The 23,186-nt window shown below is 43.2% G+C and overlaps 3 protein-coding genes and 1 long non-coding RNA gene across 4 annotated transcripts in view; 1 reads left to right on the forward strand and 3 right to left on the reverse strand.

Annotated features, from left to right (window-relative positions):
• Positions 1-283: 283 nt before the first annotated feature.
• Positions 284-4,014, reverse strand: LOC125727412 (DNA-directed RNA polymerases I, II, and III subunit RPABC1). Its single transcript, XM_049004087.1, has 8 exons — positions 3,835-4,014; positions 2,961-3,135; positions 2,328-2,443; positions 2,151-2,231; positions 1,362-1,420; positions 928-1,006; positions 769-844; positions 284-493 (listed from the first exon to the last, which is right to left on the reverse strand). The coding sequence occupies exons 1-7, from the start codon at positions 3,889-3,891 to the stop codon at positions 779-781; spliced, it is 633 nt and encodes a 210-aa protein (XP_048860044.1). The 5' UTR covers positions 3,892-4,014; the 3' UTR covers positions 284-493; positions 769-778.
• Positions 4,015-6,106: 2,092 nt separating this feature from the next.
• On the reverse strand, positions 6,107-13,826 carry LOC125727396 (glutathione hydrolase-like YwrD proenzyme). Its single transcript, XM_049004070.1, has 12 exons — positions 13,203-13,826; positions 12,989-13,108; positions 12,308-12,461; positions 11,416-11,569; positions 9,782-9,979; positions 8,782-8,934; positions 8,329-8,416; positions 7,847-8,018; positions 7,448-7,604; positions 7,084-7,254; positions 6,885-6,969; positions 6,107-6,641 (listed from the first exon to the last, which is right to left on the reverse strand). The coding sequence occupies exons 2-12, from the start codon at positions 13,101-13,103 to the stop codon at positions 6,400-6,402; spliced, it is 1,689 nt and encodes a 562-aa protein (XP_048860027.1). The 5' UTR covers positions 13,104-13,108; positions 13,203-13,826; the 3' UTR covers positions 6,107-6,399.
• A 1,813-nt stretch (positions 13,827-15,639) lies between these two features.
• Positions 15,640-23,186, reverse strand: part of LOC125727397 (WW domain-containing transcription regulator protein 1-like) — a 29,008-nt gene continuing 21,461 nt past the window's right edge. The window contains exons 4-7 of the mRNA XM_049004071.1: positions 21,481-21,695; positions 19,320-19,420; positions 18,469-18,578; positions 15,640-17,764 (exon numbers count right to left, since the gene is read on the reverse strand). Coding sequence (XP_048860028.1) covers positions 17,616-17,764; positions 18,469-18,578; positions 19,320-19,420; positions 21,481-21,695 — 575 coding nt within the window. The 3' untranslated portion in view covers positions 15,640-17,615. The remainder of the gene's footprint in view (positions 17,765-18,468; positions 18,579-19,319; positions 19,421-21,480; positions 21,696-23,186) is intronic.
• Positions 20,649-22,465, forward strand: LOC125727398 (uncharacterized). Its single transcript, XR_007388738.1, has 3 exons — positions 20,649-20,869; positions 21,412-21,459; positions 22,365-22,465. It is a non-coding gene; the product is annotated as an uncharacterized LOC125727398 (long non-coding RNA).

The raw sequence follows: 23,186 nt of genomic DNA on the forward strand, positions 1-23,186 counted from the left end.
ATGCTGCAAATCAGCTAGTGTAGGTGGGACAAAAGTCATCCAGTATATTCTTCTGCTCATTTCCATCATTTAAAAAAATGGATTAATCATTCCCAAGTGGTTCCCAGTTCAGACCAGTCTGGCGAGCTCATACTGTACATCAGGGAAGCAAATAAGGTAAGTAAACATTGACTACATCCTATAGGCTGCTCTCCTTTCATTTTGAGGCCGTCAGCTAACCATTAACAAAAGCCTGAGCTTAGCCACCATTCCCATCACTTGAAAACGCATTTCAGTATCGGAGTTCTGCCAAAAACTGTTAACTTTATTTAATATGAAAAAAATCCGGCACAAAACCAGTGAACCAACATAACAGAAATACTTCAGGGGTCTTCTTCCTGGGGACCGGGAGACCCCACTCTCTTTCTCTGGGTCACAGCCCAGTAATCACCATTCGCAGTAGGGGATGGGCCAAGATATGCCGGCTCCGCTCACCTGCAGACCACCGAACCACCTGCAAGGAAACGGCAGGACATCTCAGGTTTCAGTGTCGCATCTTTATCCGAGACTAAATCACTAAGCAAGTGTCTCCCAACCTGGTCCTCAAGGACCCCAGTTTGTCTCTCTCCTCCTTCCCAGCTCCCAGTTGGGAGCAATAATGTGGACTGTCTGAAAGGGAGCTGGGAGGGAGCAAAAACGTGGGCCTTCTGGGGGTTCCACAGGACCAGACTGGCAAACACTGCATGAAGCAACAGTGACACGAGAGAAGTTATCCAAGCAGACACTCACAGCAGTCTCTTTACTGTACCAGCCTATAGGTGATATACCGTCCTGCCGTCTCACTCGGCCTGATGATCTTCACTACCTGGAGGATTAATGGAATAATTAGCACGTCTATGTATCCGTGTTGCCATGACACAATGAACTTGAGGGGAAACCGCCTCTCACCTGCCCCCGTTTCAGTCCGAAGTATCGAGCAACCGGGTCACCAGCTTGGATTCTGGGTAGCTGGCTCTCCTTAAGTTTGCTGAGGGTTAGTGGAGATCAGGAGGTAGCAAACGCCTTTGTGGTAGAGTGGAGCACTGTTTCCCAACCCGGTCCTTGAGGACACAGACGGTCCACGGTTTTGTTCCCTACCAAGCAAAAACATGCACCGTCTGCATGTCCTCTAGGGCCAGACTGAGAGTCAGATGACCAGGTTTAAAAGGGGAATGAGGCTGGTCTAATTTGGGGGCTTTAGCTCAAGAGCTCATTCTGTCAGAATGTCAGCCACTAAATGTGACCACAAGCTGCAGTACAGGTGTCAGGTGTCAGTACAGCAGTAATATGCAAACAGTGAGGGGACGGCCAGGTACGGCCCCCCCATTCCTGCAGAAGGATACTATCGCGCCAGGAGCTCGGCCAGCTCTTCTTTGGTCATCACGATGTGCTCAGGAACAAGCTGTCAGGGGGAGAACACAACAAGGCGGTTCCTGTTAGAAGCACTCAGTCACACCTAACGCTGTCCAGGAACCGGTACAGCAAGCAAGGAAACCGATACATAAGTACCGTTATCACTCAACGGCTGGTAAGGCAAACTAAACGGGAAGAGCAGTGGCCTCACTAAAGTGGGGTTACTGGCTTATCGGGGTAACTTGTTGGACTTAAGGTACCACAGTTTAAATGGACTTCATGTTCATTCACTTACATTTTGCCCAGACCTTAAATCCAATAAGTCAACCTGATAAGCCAGTGACCCGCTTCATAGTACAGACCACAAACCATGGTTGGGATGAAGAAAAATAAAAAAGAACGATAACCTTTTTAAAGTTTCCATTGAAAAAGATTGGAGTTCGCAAAGCAAAACGAATGGTAAACATGAAACTTTCAAGGGGAGGGACACTGGTACACAACTGCTGTTCTTTTTAAAACTCATTCAGCCCTCACTGAGTGGAACCAGTTAAGTGTCAGTCGGCACAGGACTGGACTAATCGGAGACCAGTCCCTAGAATGAAAACCTGCCCCCTTTATCGTCTACTCATGTGCTACCCAATCCACATACCATTGTTCATTCTAATTCTCGCCACACAAAAACCAACTGCGTGAGCCTGAACAATCAGGGCAGACACTAAGTCAAAAAGAATGTGTCTATATAAACGTCACTGCGGGTGCAGTGTGTGTCATCCCCTTACCTCGTGCTCTGTGATGTTGATAAGAAGCTCCTGTTGGAGAAACTGTTCCAGGATGTATTTGGGAGCCATGTCTACTAGAGACTAAAGGTAGAAACATGTAGAATTAACCCTTAATCTGCATCTTGCATCCTTGTGGAGAGTAGATGAGACGTATGTTTCAGAGCAGAGCCTGTGTACCTGCTTTGCCGAAGGCGTCATTCCCATCTGCACCACGATAATAGCTCGTGTGATATTCTCCTCTTGCATTCGCTGGCAATACATCTTGATGGTCTTAATGCCCACCTTGGGCTCTTCTGCGGGAGATATAATAGAACTGTCTTAGATCTTTGGTTTTTCATTTACCAGTTGTGGGTGACAGCCCTGCACCATAAAAGTGTGGCTGGTCTAGTGGTTAGGACGCTTGCCTCTGGACCAAGAGATCGCGGGTTCGACTCCTGGCACTCTCCAGGGGGACTGTCACTGAATTTAGAAAGTGGAAGGGCCGAATATCTAACATAGCTTAAAATATCAATATGTTGTAGCCCCTAGCATAAGACTGAAAAAGCTTGGAAAGTATGAGATATACAAATAATACTCTGTCTAATTAAAAAAAAAGAAAATGTAAATTCTCTTTCTGTGTTATTGAGAATCACCACAGAACAAAGGAGTGCAGGAAAAAATTTGCCTGTGTATTTCAGGAAGTCTGCAAAGGTGGTTTTAGCACCATGAACATAATGAATGTTTTGGCAAGTCGACAGACAGACAGACAAGACAGGACAGGACAGGACAGGACAGACCGGGTCACGGGACGCAATGCAGCGGCTGACATACCAGGGAAGAAAACAAACATCTGGTCTGTGGGGTCGTCGTTGTGGGCGACCAGCACAGTGAGGTCGGTGCGCCGGGGCCGGCCCTCGCTGGGTTTGTCACCAAACTGGCCCTTGAACTCATCCAGGGTCTGGTCCAATTCATCCTGGGTCACCAGGTATCCACGGTCATGGCACAGCTGAACCACAGAGACAAAATCTGTTATTATGATCGAGAGTCATATTCTGCAGCTTCTAACAGCAGAGTCAACGTATTTCTAGAAATAATACTTTTTACTTAAACTAATTTAATAATAGAAAAATTATACATGAGCGTTTATACGTGTTAATACTTTTGCATATGATTTATATTTGTTACAAAACGCAAAATGAATTATTACACTGGTACACGTTCCGGTGAATCTTATTTTTATATTTCAACCACCAAAAACCACGGCGGCCTACTTTCTATTCTCCTACTAAAGCAAGAACAGGAGGAAAGCAAAACAGTAATAAGATGCCCGACGCAGAAGTGACATTTTCTATTGTTGTATTTAAGAGACGACCGAGAAATCAGTCACTGATGCGTTAGCCGTATTAGATCACGTATAGTTTAACAATTTAATACAATAGTTTTAATATAATTTCAATAACGGGTTACTTTAGTGTTAAATGTCGAATTTACAGTACGGGTATGGTATGCATTTCAAAGTTTATACATCTAATTAGAAAAAAAGTACGTATTTGGATTTCCACAGAAAAAGAAATTAATATTCATAATAAATGTAGCATAAATTATTTTCGTATAACTGTACAACGCTTTCCCCAGTTATGGCCAGGAATTGACCTGCCTATGACAGACAAAAAAAAAGAAATTAAAATGAGTCGCCTTTACCCACCTGCATTATTGTTTTCCTAATTTTCCATAACCTATAGGTCTCCTCTTCGTCATCCATAATAAAGTCCTAGGTTTCACGAACAAAAAACAAAAAACCAAGGGAAATCGTACAATTATTGCTAATTTCCTAAAAACATACGCACGCTTCTGGAAATGTAAACCGGCATCCTCTGCGAGGAGATCACGTGAGGTCGCGGTTGAGGACCATGGAAAGACGTCCACATTTTTGCCTGTATTTAAAGTGCGTTTTATAAAGTAATTGTAAAAGATATATCCGCTTATGTGATAGAAAAATAAATATTTTTAACCAGATAAGTTGATTTCGGCGAAATACAAGGTTATGCAGTACATGTTATCTCAATTTACATTAAACATGTTTCTTTTTATATTCATATTACCTGATTGGTTTACGGGTAGTATTGTTTTGAACTGCTAGGATGCTACCAAATACCGTATTTTTGTGTGAAAAATAGATGGGAACTTTGCATAAATCAGCCTTCTTTTGAAAATGTCCATTGATCGAGCCAGCCATCCAACTTCTAACAGTTTGGAACAGCAGTTCGCTTTTCAGCATTTCAGACCTACCAAGGGTGGATGACTGGCAAAATTTTGCTGGAGAACTGGCTTTTTTGGAGGTTGCCATGCCGGAGCTTCTGAAATTTACAAATATTCCCTATTTTAGAAGCTTTTTCTTTTAAGATGGTTAATTTCGGGTCACCCGGGTTCGAGTCTCCGCCTGGGTCACGTGTGTGGAGTTTGCATGTTCTCCCCAAGTCGTCGTGGGGTTTCCTCTGGGTACTCCGGTTTCCCCCCACAGTCCAAAAACATGCTGAGGCTAATTGGACTTGCTAAATTGCCCGTAGGAATGCATGCGAGAGTGAATGGTGTGTGAGTGTGCCCTGCGATGGGCTGGCCCCCCATCCTGGGTTGTTCCCTGCCTCGTGCCCATTGCTTCCGGAATAGGCTCCGGACCCCCCGCGACCCAATAGGATAAGCGGTTTGGAAAATGGATGGATGGATGGATTCTTTTAATTACATGTCAGCAAAGCTGCCCGTTGCACATAATAATTGTATGTTTTGTTATTTGCAAAATTGATTTTGATTGAAAGAGTAACTTTCAGAATTTGGTCTCCATGTTCATGTATAAGTTCATGTAGGACATTTGAACAAGAAAATAAAAAATATGAAGCTTATCAATTAATCAAGCAAACATGGTCTTATATTCAACAGCAAACAGCCATGATTGACCAGAAAGGTTTAAGTGGGAGACAAGTTGTAAAGTTTAGCCCGTAGATGACCCTACCTGTGCCACGTAGCTGTGATAGAGAAATGCAATAAAATGGCAAAACAACTTTATTTAGGGTGAAACTTAAACATGGATGTATGAAAATGAAGGGCTTGTGGGAGGGTGAGAATCATGTGTGAGACTTGGCAGGTCTGGCATCCCCCCCCAAATTTTTGCGGTGGGGGAGAAAGCAAAGTTCAGTAAAATCTGTGGAACCTGTCTATACCATCTCTACAAACACACAGCCAGGGCTGGAGAGATCCCAGCCATCCTTTTTCTGTAAAATGGGTTAAGGGGGGTTCTGACCCTAGCCTGGAGGCTATAAGCACAAGGCAGGGAACAATGCAGGATGGGATAGCAACCCATCACAGGGCACACATACCATTCACTCACACATGAACACCTATGGGCAATTTGGCACCTCCAATTCGCCTCAGCATGTTTTTGGCCTGTGGGGGGAGGCTAGAGTACCCAGAGGAAACCCCACAACGACATGGGGAGAACATGCAAACTCCACACCCATGAAATTCTAACAGACGCTCAAACCCAGGTCTCAGAGGTGTGAGGCAACAGTGCTAACCACTGCACTACCGTGCTGCCCCCATTCAAACATCTCCATACATATTTTTTGTATTTAGTTACCTAAGAATATATTTAATAAGTCATTAAAAAAAAAAAAATCAAGACTACTTCCGTTGTACATTCTAAAATACTCAATGGACTGGTTTTGCTTTTTTACCACTTTTTTACTGTTAATGTTGTGAAATGTAATTCCTGATAATGGATCCCAGATCGTCATGCTGATGTGAATTGCTGCCATGGTGATCAAGCTGTTCGGGGGGCTGCATTGTTTTGTGTGTCTACATGAAGTGTGTCGCCATCAATGGAACTGAGCGAGTATAAATATTACAGCAACCCTCGTTGGAAGTGAATTTAAGAGAGATGGATGATGGATGTATGTAGTACTTAAAAATGTTTATTTGTTAAGCATTAACAGATTTTTTTATGTTATTTTTTACATTTGGTGACATATCAACACAATGTAGAAAATATAAAGAAGAATATATCTATTCAATATTGAATAATTTTGTGATATTCTGGCTTAATTTTCATCAATTTTCATATGACTTTACAGGATGAATTTTTCAGGATTTTGCAGAGGACAAATAGGGGATAAAGCTTTTTAAGAAGCGAAAAAGACAGAGAACCTTGTCTAGACAACAAAGATAGGTGATGACTTCCATTGCTCTCCTGAGGACAAACAGAGATTAGTAGACTAGTCTAATAGCCCACAGCACAGCCATCCGCTCTGGGGTCTGACCCCGCCCACAGCACCCTGGAGGCCGTCTTTAATGGGCCACTGTCAGGTTCCCACCAAGTCCCCACCGCAATCGCCTGCCCGCGTCCGAACTGCACCCGCTTGTGCCCCAAGACCGGCCAGAAGATACGGTGACCCAAGGCTTGGAGGTCTGCTGCCACTTCCTCGTCGATGCCGGCCTCCACCAACAGCTGCCAACCCTGGCCTGTGGCACACAGGGCCAGGTCACATGACCGCAAAGCACCAACCATAAAAAAAAGTAACTGAAAAAATTTAGTATTTTTTTTAATCATTATTTTATAATGTTAAGTGTATATGAGAATATTTAATAATCATTACAGCTGTACAACAGGAAAGGAATAGTTTCTTTGAGTTTTAAAAGGGTTGTTCCCAGTACTTCAAGCCAGAAATCTCAAACTGGACTCACATTTCAACGCGAGACACTTACCAGACTTGTCAAACTTTACAAATATCCTAGGGGCGTCCAGGGCCTCCTGTGGATTCATTCCAAAGTCCAGCATGTTAAGCAGCACCTGCGGAAAGAACATCAGGAAATCTAACGGACTGTTCCTGCTCCATCTGTCTGGCAGGGACGGGATGTGCTGGGGGTGTGGTGTGTGTGCGGCGGGCAGGCAGGCACTTGGCACCTGCACGTGTCCCTGGGGCTGCATGAAACCGCCCATCACTCCGAAGGAGCAGAGGAGCCTGCCGGAGACGGGGTCCGTCAGCAGGGCGGGGATGATGGTGTGATAGGGCCTCTTTCCAGGGCCGATGCAGTTCCTGTGACTAGGATCCAGGGAAAAGTTTGCTCCCCTGTTCTACAAAACGTGACATTTAAATGCAGAAAATGTACAAGGGCATCAAGAAATACAATGAAACATGCAAACTGTTCCAGCTGTACAAAGTGCTTCAGTGATACTCGTAAGTCTGCCCCCAACCCCACCCCTTCTCTTTCCAGACATATATCAGCACTTTTGGAAATCATATGAAAGCCAGATAGATGCTACTCACTTGAAGGGAAAATCCACAGCCTTGAGGGACCAGCCCAGTCCCAAACCCCATGTAGTTGCTGTTGACGAATGAGCAGGCGTTCCCGTGCTGGTCAACCACGCTGAAGTACACGGTGTCACCTCCAGGGGGCGCGCCATGTGTGCTGACACAGCTGGCTCTGAGGGAAAACAATACAGAAACTTCTCAGAAAAACTGTAATCGTGTCACTTCAAGCAGCAGAAGAATCCTGAGAGCATCACCTGTTCAATCACTGTTTACTGAAAATATAGCTATATTTTTAAAGCAATTATGTATGTGTTCCCCAAATCCCTGTGAAACACTGTAAGAGGTTCTTTAACCAGGAACAAAAACCCAAACAAGCCAGTGCAGCAGCCCTCCTGTATCGGAGACGACCCTTACTCTGTCATGTGTATCATCTGGGCTCGCTGTCGTGCATAGTCCTTAGACAAGAGTCCCTCCACTGGCATGCTGACCTTGTCGGGGTCAGCACAGAATCGGGCCACGTCAGCCACGCTCAGCTTAATGGCCTCGGTCAGGACGTGCAGGTAGGCGGCTGTGTTGTGACCCATCTCTACAAGCCACAGCAACAGCCAACAGTCAAAGCATCACTTTCACCATTAAGGAAAGAACATCTAAACATTCTTCCTTCACATGCAGGCCAAAACAGTATTATTTCCTAGGGCTATTGAAACACACACGTACCCCACGTACAGAAATTGATAAATGACACTGACCCTTGAATATTTCATTGAGTTTCTCCCAGATTTAAGTGATAGTAAATCATGTTAACCCACTATTAGCGCTTCCATGTCTTCCATGAAAGAAGACATTCACTATTATAATTAATTACCAAGTTGATTACTGATGAATGAGAGCTGTACCTCTGATGGAGAAGTTCTCTAATATATTGAGGATAATGAGAGCTGTTATTCCCTGTCCATTGGGTGGAATTTCCCAAAGTCTTACTCCCTAAAAGAAATCACATGCACATCTACAAGTTAATTTACGGTCCTCTAGTACGACTTGTAAACACACTTTAAATCTACTTTAAACATTAGGTTTCTACATCACTCACTATGACAACATATACAGAAAACAGATGAATGGATTTCATAGAACATTCAAAATAATGGTCAATTTACATTACTATTTGTAAAATTTACATTCTGTTCAAAAATACCAGCTGAGTACTCTGTGACTGAGTCTCTGTACTCATCTAGTTGGGACTTTTACTCCCTGAACCTGAATTACCCACCTCTGCAAATAAATAGTAAAGTAGCTATATGTGTCCTTCAGTTATTGCTACTGCCCAGATGGTGCCAGCCGACACATACTTTGTAATCGGTGAAAATGGGCACGACCTCAGTGCTAGCATGGCTCTTCAGGTCCAGCAGGCTCATCACCCCACCGTTTCTACTGACTACATCCACGATGGCCTCTGCTATCCTGCCTTCATAAAAGCCCAATCTGCCATGTAGCGCAAGCTCCTGGAAGAGAGAATCAATTTGTTTTAGAAGAGGACATCTAAGGAACCCTACGGAGAACCAACACGATAATAAGAGAACTTAAAGGTGCCATATGACGCTCTTTTTAGTTTTATAATAGACTTACATGCTTCAAATGTCCCAAATGCATAATTTGTCTCATACTGTACACCTGTCAGAAATGCTCGGTTACAGCTTTAATCCCCACCCCCAACGAGCCCAGTCTGCTCTGATTGGTCAGTTTTCCCTACATATGGCACTCCTATCTTGCAGTCTGCAGACAGCTTCCAGGTAAGCAGCCAATAAGGATTGTATTATGAGGTGACCTCACCATGTCACGGAAGTAAGGGTTGGAATTCCTACAAGGCATTTCTGGCAGATTAGAGAATAGCAGTAAGAATTACTTCCTTTGGTATCTACTTTGGGCCTTAAGACTTTGCATAATAAGGCCCCTTTAAAGCCAATATTAGATGAGGGAGCGTGTCTTTCATTCAGTCTACCTGACAGGTTCAGTGCAGAAGTCCTGATTACAGAGTGTGTCTCTTTGCCGATCTTACATACCTCTTGGTACCCAGATTCCCTGAAGCATATTTGTACTAATTTAAGAATAGACCTAGAAATTTGATCTAGAAATCTGCCACTATATAATCTAATAAATATTAATCAATCAGTCCATGAATCAATGAATTATACTTTGAGCGATTGAGAAATTTATGAGAGACAGCTAAATAAGTCCATTGAGAAATGCAACAAATTACACAAACTACTCTGAGACACAGAGTATGAAATGTTTCAAGCTGCTCCATCTTCACTACAGTAATACCGAAAACTTACTGACTACCATCTTTACCTTGAGTGTCTGAGCCAGAGCAGGATTACGGAAAACCTGGCCATGCTGTGGCGGCCGGCCGTTGATCAGGAAGTCTGGACTGAGATCTGTGCCAGAACCCTTTGTCCAGTTGGCCCAGTGGTGCGCTGTGACCTCAGCGACAGGAAAGCCGGACAGCGCCAGGTCAGTGGCGGGCTGAAGGATCTCACCCATGGAGAGCTGTAGTACCAAAACAAAGCATCAGACAGCCGAAGGTCGCCAGGAGCTACAAAAGTCCCCGGTGGAGACAGTCCAGGAACCAGGTTCTGGAACTTCAGTGTGAAAGCGCTGATTATAAACGGTTCCTACTCATCTCACCTAGCAGGTTATGCTGCAAATTTCCACCTGATCGCCCCAACTTGCTTTGCTTCCTACTTAATAAATACAGAAGTTTAGCCAATCATATTCTTCGTGTTAAAAGAAAACTTCAGGAACAAACAGAACATATGACGGCTATCTGACCATGCAGGTCAAGAAAACTAAATGGTGAATTCATCCCTATGAATGATCGCATTTACATGAAACGCAGCGGTGAGGGTGGCCAGGAGTAGAGGGATCCTGGCCACTAGAAGACTGGCCCTGTTACATCAATACTAATTCCACAATATCTCATAGCCATGGTGTTACTGGTGCTGTTCATGGTGAGGACACCCTGACAGCAGCAAAAGTCAGAACACATAAAAGCATAGACTCCAGATTAGCTGAATATAAGCAGGTAATAATAAGGTAAAAATGAGTACAAGACATTAATTATTCTCACTAATATTCCTAGATTTTTAGACAATCCTGAAACACTGCATGTACACCTGCATATCTACCTATGTGCCCGGGGATATATTAAAAGAACATAATGATTAAACTTTAAAATGACTTGACTTAACTGTAAGATTACATTATAAAAACTACAGCTGTCTTCCATGAAAATATATTGAAAATTTCTTATTATTTTCATGACAAACACATGCCAGATTGGGGTGGTATAGCTGCACAGTGAATAGCACTGCGTCTCATGCCTCTAAGGGCATGGCCTCAGTATCTATGCCCAGCTCTGCGTGCGGTTTCTCCTTGTGTTTCTGTGGGAATCTTCTGGTGGCTTTGGAGTCCTCCCACAGTCCAAAAGACCAGTGCTTTAGATGAACTGGTATCCTAAAATTGCTTGAAAGATTCCCAGCTTTCCACAAAAGCGTATAATTATTGGTAACGCTTAACTTAAGGCCATATTTTTTAGTAATTTATAAACCTGTTCATAATGCATTATAATACATTCATAAAGCATTATAAATATAGTTATAAATATTCATCAAAAGGCATAACTCATTATAGCTTATTGTGCATTATGACTACCTCATGAAGCTCTCATCTATAATGCACTAGATACCTTTATAATGCAGCTATAAAGCATCCTTAATGCTTATACTAACCATTATAATGCGTTATAAAGGTAATACCCATAGCTATGTGTTGGTGTACTTTTTGATAAATATTTACAGCCATGTTTATAATGCTTTATGAATGCATTATTATCTGTTATGAATGTGTTTATGGATTACGAAAAATGTGGCCTTAAGTAAAGTGTTACCTAATTATTTTCCGTCTTAATTGTATAAATAGTGCACCTTTTTGCTTCCAAAGAATTCAACAGTGTCACACCAACAGGCAGCGGCCCCAGGGACAGTCACATTCAGGGTGTGGAAGAGTGGGGGGGGGCTGGCCTTGTCAAAGCCCATTCCCTGTAGCACCTCTAAGGTCAGCGCCCTGGGGGACCGCCCACTGCAAGAGGAAGGGGTGGAGCTGTCAGGTGATATGTTCCATATTACAAAGCCGCGGAATGATCAGACCTCTCATTCATCAGCCACCCCTCTGACCGTCCAAATATTCAAAGTAATACTATGAAAACACAAGTATAAAACATAAAAATCACAATCAAAGTAACTCCTGACCTGTTAATTCATTTCTGTGCTAGTGCTCTTATACACATGCAGATTACTGAATATGCTAACCAGTAAATACCACGTGACAGAAGTGCATAACTATGAGTTAAGCATGGGGGGGGGGGTTGTGGTCTCCAGTGATTTAAAAGGGTCCAGGGGGTTGTACTGGCTGGTTTTGATTATCGAGGTCCATACTTTACACTCATAACATGACATTGTGAGAAGGAGATGTCTTCCCTGAAAAGGAGAGAGATTAGAGAAGTGAATTATGGGGGAGATCTGGTTGATTCCAAACTCTGTGTGAATCACTGATCCCCAAGCAAAGTCATTTTTATTTATGATAACAGTGAATGTACAGGAAATAAGAAAGCTCTGTGATGTGTGGATGTGTACAGAGAACATCCAGATCCCCAATACAATAAAGATGTGGAGATATAGGCCAAATATTGGAGGTTAGCAGTAGTTTCCTTAGAAGGGACATCCTGCGCTGTGTGTTCCCTGCCTGCTGAGACAAGGCTCACACTGCGGAGATCCCCCTGTGATGGGGACCATCACCCCAGCTGAAGGTCCTATTTACCTGCCGTTCAGCCCGCGCACTTGGCCGGTGTGGGCTTCATAATAGAGGCAGAAGCAGTCTCCACCCAGGCCCGTACTGCACGGCTCCGTCACGCTCAGCGCCGCCGCTACAGCCACCGCTGCGTCGGCCGCATTGCCCCCCCGCTTCAGAGTGTCTGCCAAGCACAGGGAAGAAACTCCAGGCTCATCCGCACTAATCAGTACTAACTGGACAAAAGCTGGATGTATGACAGGGCTTTAACGCATTAACATATCGGAAATGGAACGATCGACCCTAGCGATAGGTACCTCCGGGACTGGGGGGGAATGAGTTGGGGTCCCCTTCACAGATTTTAAACTCCAGTTTTTTCAAAAAAATCTTTGGCTGTGTGCCTGATTGGAATTTTTAAATTATTTTAATATATAGCCAGGTGACTGTGGGCTAGTGAAAAATGAATCTGGACCCTGTTCATTTTTTGGCTAGCGGCAAAAATTCCTAAATTCCAGCCATGATTATAGCCCCAAAATGCTGCATGGGTATCCAGGTTTTCGCTGTGCAAAACCTATATATTTTACGTATTGATTATCCATAATCTGATAGTTGTTTTTGCATTAAAGTGATGAGTTCAAAAGGTTTGTCCAAGCATTGACCTTAACAGACATTAATATTTTGTGTTCTCATCCTGCCACGTATAATACTTACCAAGCCCAATTTGCGAGGCGAGCGGCTGGCTGGAGGCGACGCAGCCGTTGAGGCAAACGACTGGGGAGCGACGAGAAATGAAGGGCAGCATGGTCCCCTTCGCAAAACCCACCATGCACTCTGTAAAGCACCGATTTCAAAGCACCGTTTAACTACGAGCTTCATTTTTTTGCAGTAAAATCATTTGTAAACATTATTTGCTAGCGAGTCTCACATGATTGTTTACGGACTGTAGAAGTAACCGCAAGCACATGGTCCGATCTTTACGTCTTCATCTTGTCTTTAACTCCGGTCAGTAAAAGTCGTTTCTCCATCCATCTATTTGACATTTGACAAGCTTAGAAACCTACTGAACAAGCATGGGCGTAGTTTTGCGATAAACACCGACAGGAACCAAAATAGCCCCGAATCCCCCCGCCCCCGAAGGCAAACGCTACTCCCCAATGTCCCGACCGTCCATGGCCAAATCTACGTCCGGGTGAGCAAGCAGCACATCCATCCATCTTCCAAACCGCTTATCCTATTGGGTCGCGGGGGGTCCGGAGCCTATCCCGGAAGCAATGGGCACGAGGCAGGGAACAACCCAGGATGGGGGGCCAGCCCATCGCAGGGCACACTCACACACCATCCACTCACACATTCACACCTATGGGCAATTTAGCGACTCCAATTAGCCTCAGCATGTTTTTGGACTGTGGGGGGAAACCGGAGTACCCGGAGGAAACCCCACGACGACATGGGGAGAACATGCAAACTCCGCACACATGTGACCCAGGCGGAGACACGAACCCGGGTCCCAGAGGCGTGAGGCAACAGTGCTAACCACTGCACCACCATGCCGCCCGCAAGCAGCACAATAAGTTAGAATTAAACATTATACCAATTTTCCGTAATGCACGCATTAATCCTACCTGAACAACTCTTCAGTACGTGATTATTTTTGTACACCGTTTTTTCCCCATTTCGGCAAAATTCAGATTGAGATGTTAAGTATCTCTGACCAATTAGCCAGATTAATCAGGCTGTGTACAGACTGGGATCTCTTGACTTTTACCCTAAAATGGTTTTATAAGACATTTGATTGATTTTGTATGTAATAATTAAAATGGAACATGGAACTGATAGATGTAACAATCACACAAAGTAATTACTAATTGTAAGATTTTGAAATACAGTTTATCTGAAATTTTGCATTTGGTAACTGCACGGGCTGCCAGCTCTGCAGTGTGAGACAGTTTTCTCTGGGAAATCCAACAATTCTATTCCACCGTAATATTAACTATGTGTGAGCCAAATATGTGGTTGAAACGAGTATCCGGTACTAATAGTGTGATTTTGATATCTTGTCATCAGGTGAATATCCGTGTCTATATTCAGCAACCACGCTCATTGGCCCCACGTACGGTCGGTATGACCGATACTGATATACCAATACCCGGTGTTAGCCCAAGTTGGGAGTTAATATTTGCTGGGGTGGCGGGTTGATAAAATTTCAGTGGAATTTGTATGAATATAGTACATTATAAAGGCCGATTCATTCTTCACTATACCGCCTGCGCTTTCGGGTGGGGACTGTCCTGCGCCTGACAGACTGCCTTCATACTGCGCATGGCTGCGGCTGCGGCTGCGGTCGGTGCGCAGACAGCATGCATACAGCAGTAATATTCCACTAGACCAACAGCGGGCAGATGTACTGCAACAAACTCAAATACAAACAGTGCAATGAAACGGGTGAACTTTTATCAAATTTTAAAGTTACTAGTCTGGGCTTGGGCGGTATTACGTTAACATGGTGTACTGCAGTATTTTGAAATCATTACTACTAAATTAGCCGTGATCTCCCGCTGGGCGAATTTTATCACCAATATGTCAAAATGCTGGAATAGTGCTACTTTTTAAAATACTGTATACCTCGATGTGATGTCTGAACAATATTAAGTACTGGGTCCCCCGGACCCTCCTCGTACAGCTGCTCAGCAGAACTATAACAACAACGACTAGTACTCTACCAATAGGATTGACCATCCATTTCTATTACACGTCAGTTAGAATACTTTAAGGTAAGACAGGGTTTGTAAACTGCCAAAATTTAAAGACGTGGGGGTATTCCATGAAGGTAGCTAAAGAAAGCCGGACTTTCCCTTAATCCTGCTTCGTGGGACACCCCCCTGGATGCCACTTTAGCACTGAGTTTTTGTTGTATGATGACTGGCAGGGTTGACAACTCATGCTTTCAGACTCTCCAGCACTCTCAAGAAATTTTACGGCAAATCTATTTTATTCCATTATAATCCTATAAAATCAGCTTCACCAAAATCTTTGGGGTAGTTTGCAAATCCAACAGACTATTTACAGAGTAATAAAATTGTTGCATACATGTAAATGAATACGCATATTATAGAAAACCTCACTCCAGCCAGTTGACCAAAGATGGCCACTCCGCATTAGTTAGTCTCCTATAATCATGCAGGTGTCACTAAGTGATAAATGTTCATTAAAATACCTCAGGACTACAAACATGTCAAATGACAAAACTGTACAAAACTTTATTTGGGTGTGTACCACGGTTGTTGCAAAATACTAGTTAATTGCGGCTTCCCATGTTGACACATCACAATGAAACAGTAACAATGAATGAACAGTATCACAAGTAATGATACTACAATTATTTATTTGATTTGAAACAATACAATAGCTACAAAAGTTTTTTTTGCCGATCTTGCTCATTTTTTGAGATTACATTTTTCGGTGTGAACTCCTTGTGAAATTACCATGAGGAATCAAACACAGCTATTGTAAGTGTGATTCCAGGATTCACCAGCATGCCACCAAGAGTAACAATACCGCAAACACAAAACTACACTGAGAAACAGCAACGTAATGTTTCCGTTTAGGAACCAATGTAATACCATTCAAGTTAGTCATACTTTCATAAACGCCACACTACGTCATCGATCATACTGCATTTACTTCTACGTGCTCCAAAACAAACTCCTAAAACTTAATTTATAAATGCAGTTTCTGTTTTGGAAATCGAATCACTCCTCCTGACAGAGTCACTGAAATCCACATTTCAACCTTTTATATGGACATCTTCCTTATATAAACAGATGGGTCCACAGTGTATTGGTTTTACATGAATTCAGTGGTAACACTTTAGTAATAGCTGATCCCATTATTTTAACCTGATGGGCTGATAGAGGACAACGACTTTGCACTGGAGACAGATTCGTAAAAAGAGTCACCGCGTAGCATTCATACTGCCTTGATTGGTTGAACAGAAGCGCCTTCTCTTATAGCTCCTCCCCTCCCATAATAAATCAAACCGAAATGAAAGGGAATACAGTTCAACACAAATATGAATCTGAACAATCAAATGGAATTGCAACATGGTTTTAAAAGGAAACGGCCCCATACATTTCGTACCCTTTCTTTACATATCTCTAGCTAATTTTTGTTCACGTGGCATGAAACACAATACATATTGCCTGCTGTGCAGGTGTTTAAAACATTTGGCTTTAAATCAACCTATCCTGCAATGTGAATATGATCATACTCTTTGTTCATTATATGGATCACAACGTTTCAAAATATTTTGCTATAATATATATAACCTCACTCAGCCTTCTGATTACCCAAATTATGAATAGACTTAACATTCACTTCAGATCTTATTTAATCCACACTTGTAGTGCTTTTAAGTTTACATTTATTAAAAACCCTAAAATCTCTCTAAAGAATCATAACTTCCGATAAATACTAAAATGCAAACTATATTAACAAGACTAAAAAAGACCTTATGTTAAAGAACATATTTGGATAATTTTACAGTATAGGAAAGGAATACTGTAGCATTCTCTATATATAAAAACTTTAAAAAAGAAAGTAACATAAAAGGTTATTTGGGAATTTCTTGGCATATGAGTCTGGTGCAGTGATGTTGCAGTGATGTTGCAGTGATGTTACAGCCGCTAAAATATTAACAGCTTGTGCAGATCTGCTAAAATACCAAAAACCTAAATCGACTATTAAAAAGGTAAAGTTACAAAGCGTGTAATATGTAGCATGTCGTAGGCACTAAGAAAGGCTTGTTTGGTAGCTGCAAACACTGTGTTCTTAAGGCTTCTCAGCTGATTTTGAAATCATAGCAGCCATTTGCTGGAAGACAGGATTTAGCCATTTTCAGAGCAGTGCATAGTCACCACAGACAGGGGGCGCCACCACAATCAGAGCACAGACACTCATAATAAGTCTTTTCTTCTTTTTTTCTTCTTGTCTTTTTTTTTTTTTTTTAAAAAAACTGCTCTGGATATTGCTCTCAGAAATAGGAATGAAGTGTAAATACTTTGCATGTGGATACAGGCATTAAAAGCAAAGAGCACAATGTAGATCTTCGGTCTGAAAATACTGCATTTCGTGGTGCTAAATGTAATACCTACCAATTGCATATTACTAGACAAACAATGTGCCTTTGGTTAGTGATTTTTTTTCTCTCTTTTTTTGCTGTTTTGATTTTTGAAGGATCCAAGCATGATCTTTCAGGCAGTTAATGGAACCGAGGCTGGATTTGGGGAAAGCCCGGCCCCCGCTTTGGCCCAGTACCGAGGCAGATAGGGGAGGGTCTGCTTCAGCACCACTCTTCATCATTGAGGATCGGAATAAGCTCCGTCTCCTCCAGCGTGCCGAGGTCCACATCCGTGCCGGGCAACGAGTCAAGGAAATCCAGGAAGCGGTTTGTCTGTGGGATACCCATAACACCCTGGTTCAGGTTTTCTCCTGCGGGAAGGCAGAAAGGTCGGCAGGTCATTCAGATGTATGTGAGACCTGAGCTAGTCTGCAAATAACAGGTTTATCTCCATTTAAGGTACTTATTTTTTATTAAGTGATTTCAGTGTAGGAAGTTGGTGTTTCAGTACAACCTGCTCAATAAACAGGCAGTACTGAAATAAAATGCTGTTTGTAAACAGACTATCACATGTGTGTGGAGTTTGCATGTTCTCCCCATGTCGTCGTGGGGTTTCCTCCGGGTACTCCGGTTTCCCCCCACAGTCCAAAAACATGCTGAGGCTAATTGGAGTTGCTAAATTGCCTGTAGGTGTGCGTGTGAGAGTGAATGGTGTGTGAGTGTGCCCTGCGATGGGCTGCCCCCCCATCCTGGGTTGTTCCCTGGCTTGTGCCCATTGCTTCCGGGATAGGCTCCAGGCCCCCCGCGACCCAGTAGGATAAGCGGTTTGAAAAATGGATGGATGGATGTGAACAGACTATTTACATTACGACGAAATGCCAAAATGATAGATAGTAACAAAAATATGGATACTATTTAGCTAGCTTTAATAATGTAAAATTTTCAAACAAATCACAAAATTGTGAATCATTATTCACTTCTTTGACTTAGGTCTGGACAACCATAAGCCTGAAATGATTTATACTTCATCGTGGCTTGGAATTGAGGTCCAAACTGAAGTGGCGAGCTTAGGTACCTGTGTCCATTTCATCTATGTTCAGGAAGCCCTCGGGTGTGGTGGGGTGGCTGCAGCAGCCCAGGCCCAGGCCGCTGTCGGTACTCTTATCCCGGGAGTGATAGTGTCCGCTATAGGGTCACAAACAGAGGGGCTCTTAAGCACAGTACTCTCTACCACCAGGGGGCGAGACACAGTCCAAGCCAAGCTCAGCATTGCCTTAATGGACAGAGAATAAACTCTATCGTAAATCCTGGGCAATTCACACAACTAGACAAACATGAGCACTGACGTTAAACCGAGTATACTTTACAAGCGACTAAACAGTAGAAGGAAGCGTTACCATTTGTGTGTGCTCCTTGGGATTCGAACCTACAACCCTTGGGTTGTTAACACAATGCGCTACTTGTTGATTTTTTTTTTTTTACTATGGTATTGCTGTGTAAACTGAGACCAGGCAGCGGCTGGCTCACCAGGGCCTGAGACAGCCGTGCTGGGAAATCAAACCTGCAGACAGAAGACTGATCTGCTACACGGAAGCCCTGGAAGCTAAATCCTCTACAGCTTTGTCATGCAGCAACAAAAAGAATATGGTTCGTAACAACTATACCTCAGCCACTCAATGAACAAAGTCAATGACCATAATTTGTGATTAAAAATGTGAAATATGGCAGAACTTTTTATTTAAAAAAAGGTAAAGATAACAAAAGAGGAGAGAGGCAGAGGCTGAAGAACTAAGAAACAATGACAAACCATTTCCCCCCAAAATTCCCAGAAAAGGTTGAATTGTGTTTCATAATTCTCAGTCCAAACATATAGCAAGCAACCAAGCAAAGCAATCATAAGGTAAGCAGGTGATGAAAGGCACTTGCCTGATAGCATCGGAGCTGTTTGTGGGAATGGTGCCCTGAGTCATGGCAGCAGGCGCCATGGTATCGGATTCCATAGGAAGCTGTCGGCACAGTGCCACCTCCTGGGAATAAGAGGCGAATTCACAGACAGGTTACAGCTAGCAGTCATCCAGGCCTTTTCATTTCCATCTGAAACTTCACTCCGGATACTGATTCGGGTGATTATCAAGCTAATTACTAAAAATACAACCACTCAGCAGAAAATTGAGGATATACACTTTTGTTTGTTGTTCTTTAAATGAACCAATTTAAAGCATTGTGACATAAATACTAGTGCATCGTGATGCCTGACCACTAGAGGGAGCTGCAAACTCTCTTGTGCTTTAAAATCTCTTGGTTAGACGTAGGCTTGGGCAGCATTACGGTAACAAAATTAGATCCATCCCATGCCTACTTAGACAGCTCATCTTTTGCGGTATTTTCAAACAATACTTTGATTTCTTGTTAACGTATAGGCCTGTGGGTGCCTATGGAGTTATATGCTGATTTGAGATGTCCTGCGGCTTAACTACAGAAAACTGTATTGTTCAGTTCTAAATATTCTGCACTGCAAAAAGAAAAAAATACAATTAAAAACAGTTGCAGTGCGATTTTATATTCGCTGCATGTGCTGGACCAATTCTGGGCTAACGAAAATATAGATGGAACGAACCCACAACCCACTGAACAAATGTGACCGACTCTATCTTACCTGATTGCTTATTGGCTTATCTTAGACTGAAGACTAAAGGTGCCCATCCCTGAGCTATGCAGTAAGACCGGATTCACTGTAATCACAACTCGTGTCATGAGGTGTGATCAATAAGATGGAAAGTGCACGTTTATCCAGAAAGCAACTAAGAGGAACCTGCCTCAGATCTGAGCTTTCTACACACACATAAGCATATCCTAGGAGACATGAAGCACTTGTGTTGTATAACGAGCCTCTATAGCAGTGTTTTCCAATCTGGTCCTTGGGGACCCACAGTCGGTCCATGTTTTTGCTCCGTCCCAGCTCCTTGCAATACTGGCAGGGAGCTGGGAGGGAGCAAAAACATGGACCGACTGTGAGTTCCTGAGGACCGGATCAGGAAACACTGCGTTATAGCAGGGGTGTCACACTGCTTATTTTGGAGTTTGACACCCCTGGCTCTGTAAAGAACTGTAGGAACCAGTGACACGGCATGAGATTTGTGGGTGAAGAACAGCATCAGATTGGAAGAGAAAAATCACAGTATTGTGTGCAGTGCTCAGATATTCTTTATGAGGTGTTTTTTAAAGAACAAACTGTACATTTCTCTACGTTTACGGAGGTTCCGTCGTTTAGTAGATAGAAATCTGGTTCCTGAGTTGTCTGTGGGGACAAACTGGTATCTCAGCTTCCAGGGTACGGCATGGTTGTGCAACAGGTCAAGACAGCTACAGAGTGAAACTGGAGACCAGCGAATCTCACGGCTATAGCACTATATCCGAGAGAGGATTCCTTTCTGTGACGCTACAGGTGAAACTGCTGCAAAGGCGTTACTCAGCAGGTAAATATTTCAAATGGAAGCATATATTTTAATAGCTGATAGCTTAATAAATGTTAATAAATCAGGAACATTATGAAGTTCAACTACAGTGACTGGATACCCAGAAATGCTCTAGACACAATGACAATTTGAAGCATTTCTTACCAGGAAAAACTGATTAGTGCTCCATTGGTCACTTAGAAAATAATCAAGTGGTCTTGGAGAGCACAGATATATAACAGTATGTCTGCATGTTACAAACACTTTGTTAGTGGGCTCACTCTCCCATGAAGAAAAATGCAAACTGGCAACAGTTTTGCCACTAGAGGGCACTCAGGTTTGCTCTAAGTAGGGATTCAAAATAAAATCTGTGCATGAAAACAAAGGGTAAATTTCAACCATCTGAGGCATCAAGTCATGTCTGAAGGACTTTTTTTCTGCTTAAAAAGTAATTCCAACAGTGCACATCTGACAAGATGAGGATAGTCGATGTTATGAAAAGAAAGAGAAAAATACAACTTGGCATTTATATGACTAATGGCTGTCTACTTTTTTTGTAAAAGCTGATCCCTGCATCAACCGCATACCGGGCACCACATCGCCCCCTGCTGGTTCGTATCGCCAAGGACTACCTGTCTCCTCAGTTCCTCCTGTCGCATTTGAATGCACTCCCGTTCCAGCTGGATTCGCTGAAGCTGCATTTTCTGCTGGTGCTGCTGCTGGGTGGCCAAGGGCTTGGGCAGGTTCATGGCACCGGCCTGTCCGCCCGGCTGGGAGGGGGGGGCGCTGGGGGCCATGGGCGGTGCCGGCGGCTGCTGCAGGTGTGACTGGTGGTGGGGGGGCATCACTGTCAGGGCAGAAGAGGAGAGGAAATGATTCAGGAGATTCAGCCATTCACTGGCAGTAATGTAGGACAGTGCTCTGTGTTCCTTGCAGGAGAGCAGAACCAAAAATGTGCTCAATGTCTATAAGTAAGAGAAACCATCCGCTCACTGTCTGCTGATGCATGGCTGCCTGACAGCTGTTAATGTTTCTCTGTAGCATAGCTGTTCCAGGAACATTAAGCTGCACAGCTCTGGCCTGGGCCTAACTACTATGCAAAGTCCTCCAGTCCTGCATGCTTAGTCAGCTGCTGATTTGCTTATCTGTGCATTATCTGCGATTTTGAGATTCACCAAAAATAAACTTATGATATCCAAGAAGCTGAAAGATGTTACAGTTGAACGTTGCGTTTGTCGTTTGTAAGGATATGCCATCAAATATAAATATATATATATATATTTATATATATCTGCTATTAAATGACCAAAAGTCTATTTATCAGACATTCACTGCAAAGAATCAAGTATAAAAGTTAGTACAAAGTAAATGGACACAGGAACACGTCGGTAACCTATTTACTTCTCTAAGGAACAAATAAAAAACACCACATTTGGCTGAATCTTCAAGTCTCACGGTATCTTGTACACGGCTGTTATAGCTAAGCATTGTGGTTTAGTCTCTGGTATTCTTTCAGGAACAGACAGAGCAAAATGAGTGTGGACTCCATGGACAGCGGCGCGATCCAACGATGGAACAGAATCGTGCGTGGAGCAGCTCGGAGCGAGGCTATGAGGGCCCTGATCGAGCTTCCAGGGGGCGTCTCACAAAGCAGGATTTCTCAGTTAGCTGGGTTAACTTATGCTAGAAGTCCAGTAGGAATGCTTCTTGGAAAGTCATGACTGTCTAATAAGAGTTTAGGTAAGAAGCATTCCTGTTGGACTTCTGTCTTAAGTTAACCCAGCTAAATGAAGTATAACATGGCCGATGCTGTTTAACGGGAACGGCACCACTGTGGGTTACAGCTAACCAACACATGTGATGTCAAAGGAGGATCAGGAGGATCATAAGAACCACAAGGACAGTGTCTCCCCCTAGGACAGGGGTGGGCAATCTTATCCAGAAAGGGCCGGTGTGTATGTGGGTTTTCGCTGCAACTCCCTAATTAAATGACTAATTAGAGGACCAACTGGCTGAAGAGTCCTCACACCTGGGTTTGAACAGCTGACCTAAAGGTTTCCCCAAAATCCTGAAACACACTGGCCCTTTGCGGATAAGATCACCCAGCCCTGATCTAGCATATACTTCCTGCATGAGGTATTAATTCTAATCTTAAGAACAATAAGTCGCTTATTCTTGTCTTGCAACATCATTTAATTACATGTTTTTTATGTCCGATTTTTCTCGAAGAACAGAAGCTGTCTGGGGAGAGTGTAAAACCCTCCGTGCGTGAAATCGCAATATAAACACACCTTGCACAAGTAACGCCTCCTTTAAAACCAGATGTAGACATTAAAAT

This window comes from Brienomyrus brachyistius, unplaced genomic scaffold (genome assembly GCF_023856365.1).
Source record: "Brienomyrus brachyistius isolate T26 unplaced genomic scaffold, BBRACH_0.4 scaffold96, whole genome shotgun sequence".
Classification (NCBI taxonomy): Eukaryota; Metazoa; Chordata; class Actinopteri; order Osteoglossiformes; family Mormyridae; genus Brienomyrus; species Brienomyrus brachyistius.

Coding starts and splice junctions, on each gene's coding strand:
- LOC125727412 (XM_049004087.1), bottom strand. CDS start 3,891: ATGGATGACGAAGAGGAGACCTATAGGTTATGGAAAATTAGGAAAACA. Junction 3,136..3,834: donor TTAGGAAAACAATAATGCAG/GTGGGTAAAGGC, acceptor TCTGTGGTTCAG/CTGTGCCATGACCGTGGATA. Junction 2,444..2,960: donor GATGTTTGTTTTCTTCCCTG/GTATGTCAGCCG, acceptor TATCTCCCGCAG/AAGAGCCCAAGGTGGGCATT.
- LOC125727396 (XM_049004070.1), bottom strand. CDS start 13,103: ATGGTGGGTTTTGCGAAGGGGACCATGCTGCCCTTCATTTCTCGTCGC. Junction 12,462..12,988: donor CGCCTCGCAAATTGGGCTTG/GTAAGTATTATA, acceptor TGTGCTTGGCAG/ACACTCTGAAGCGGGGGGGC. Junction 11,570..12,307: donor GTGCGCGGGCTGAACGGCAG/GTAAATAGGACC, acceptor TTCCTCTTGCAG/TGGGCGGTCCCCCAGGGCGC.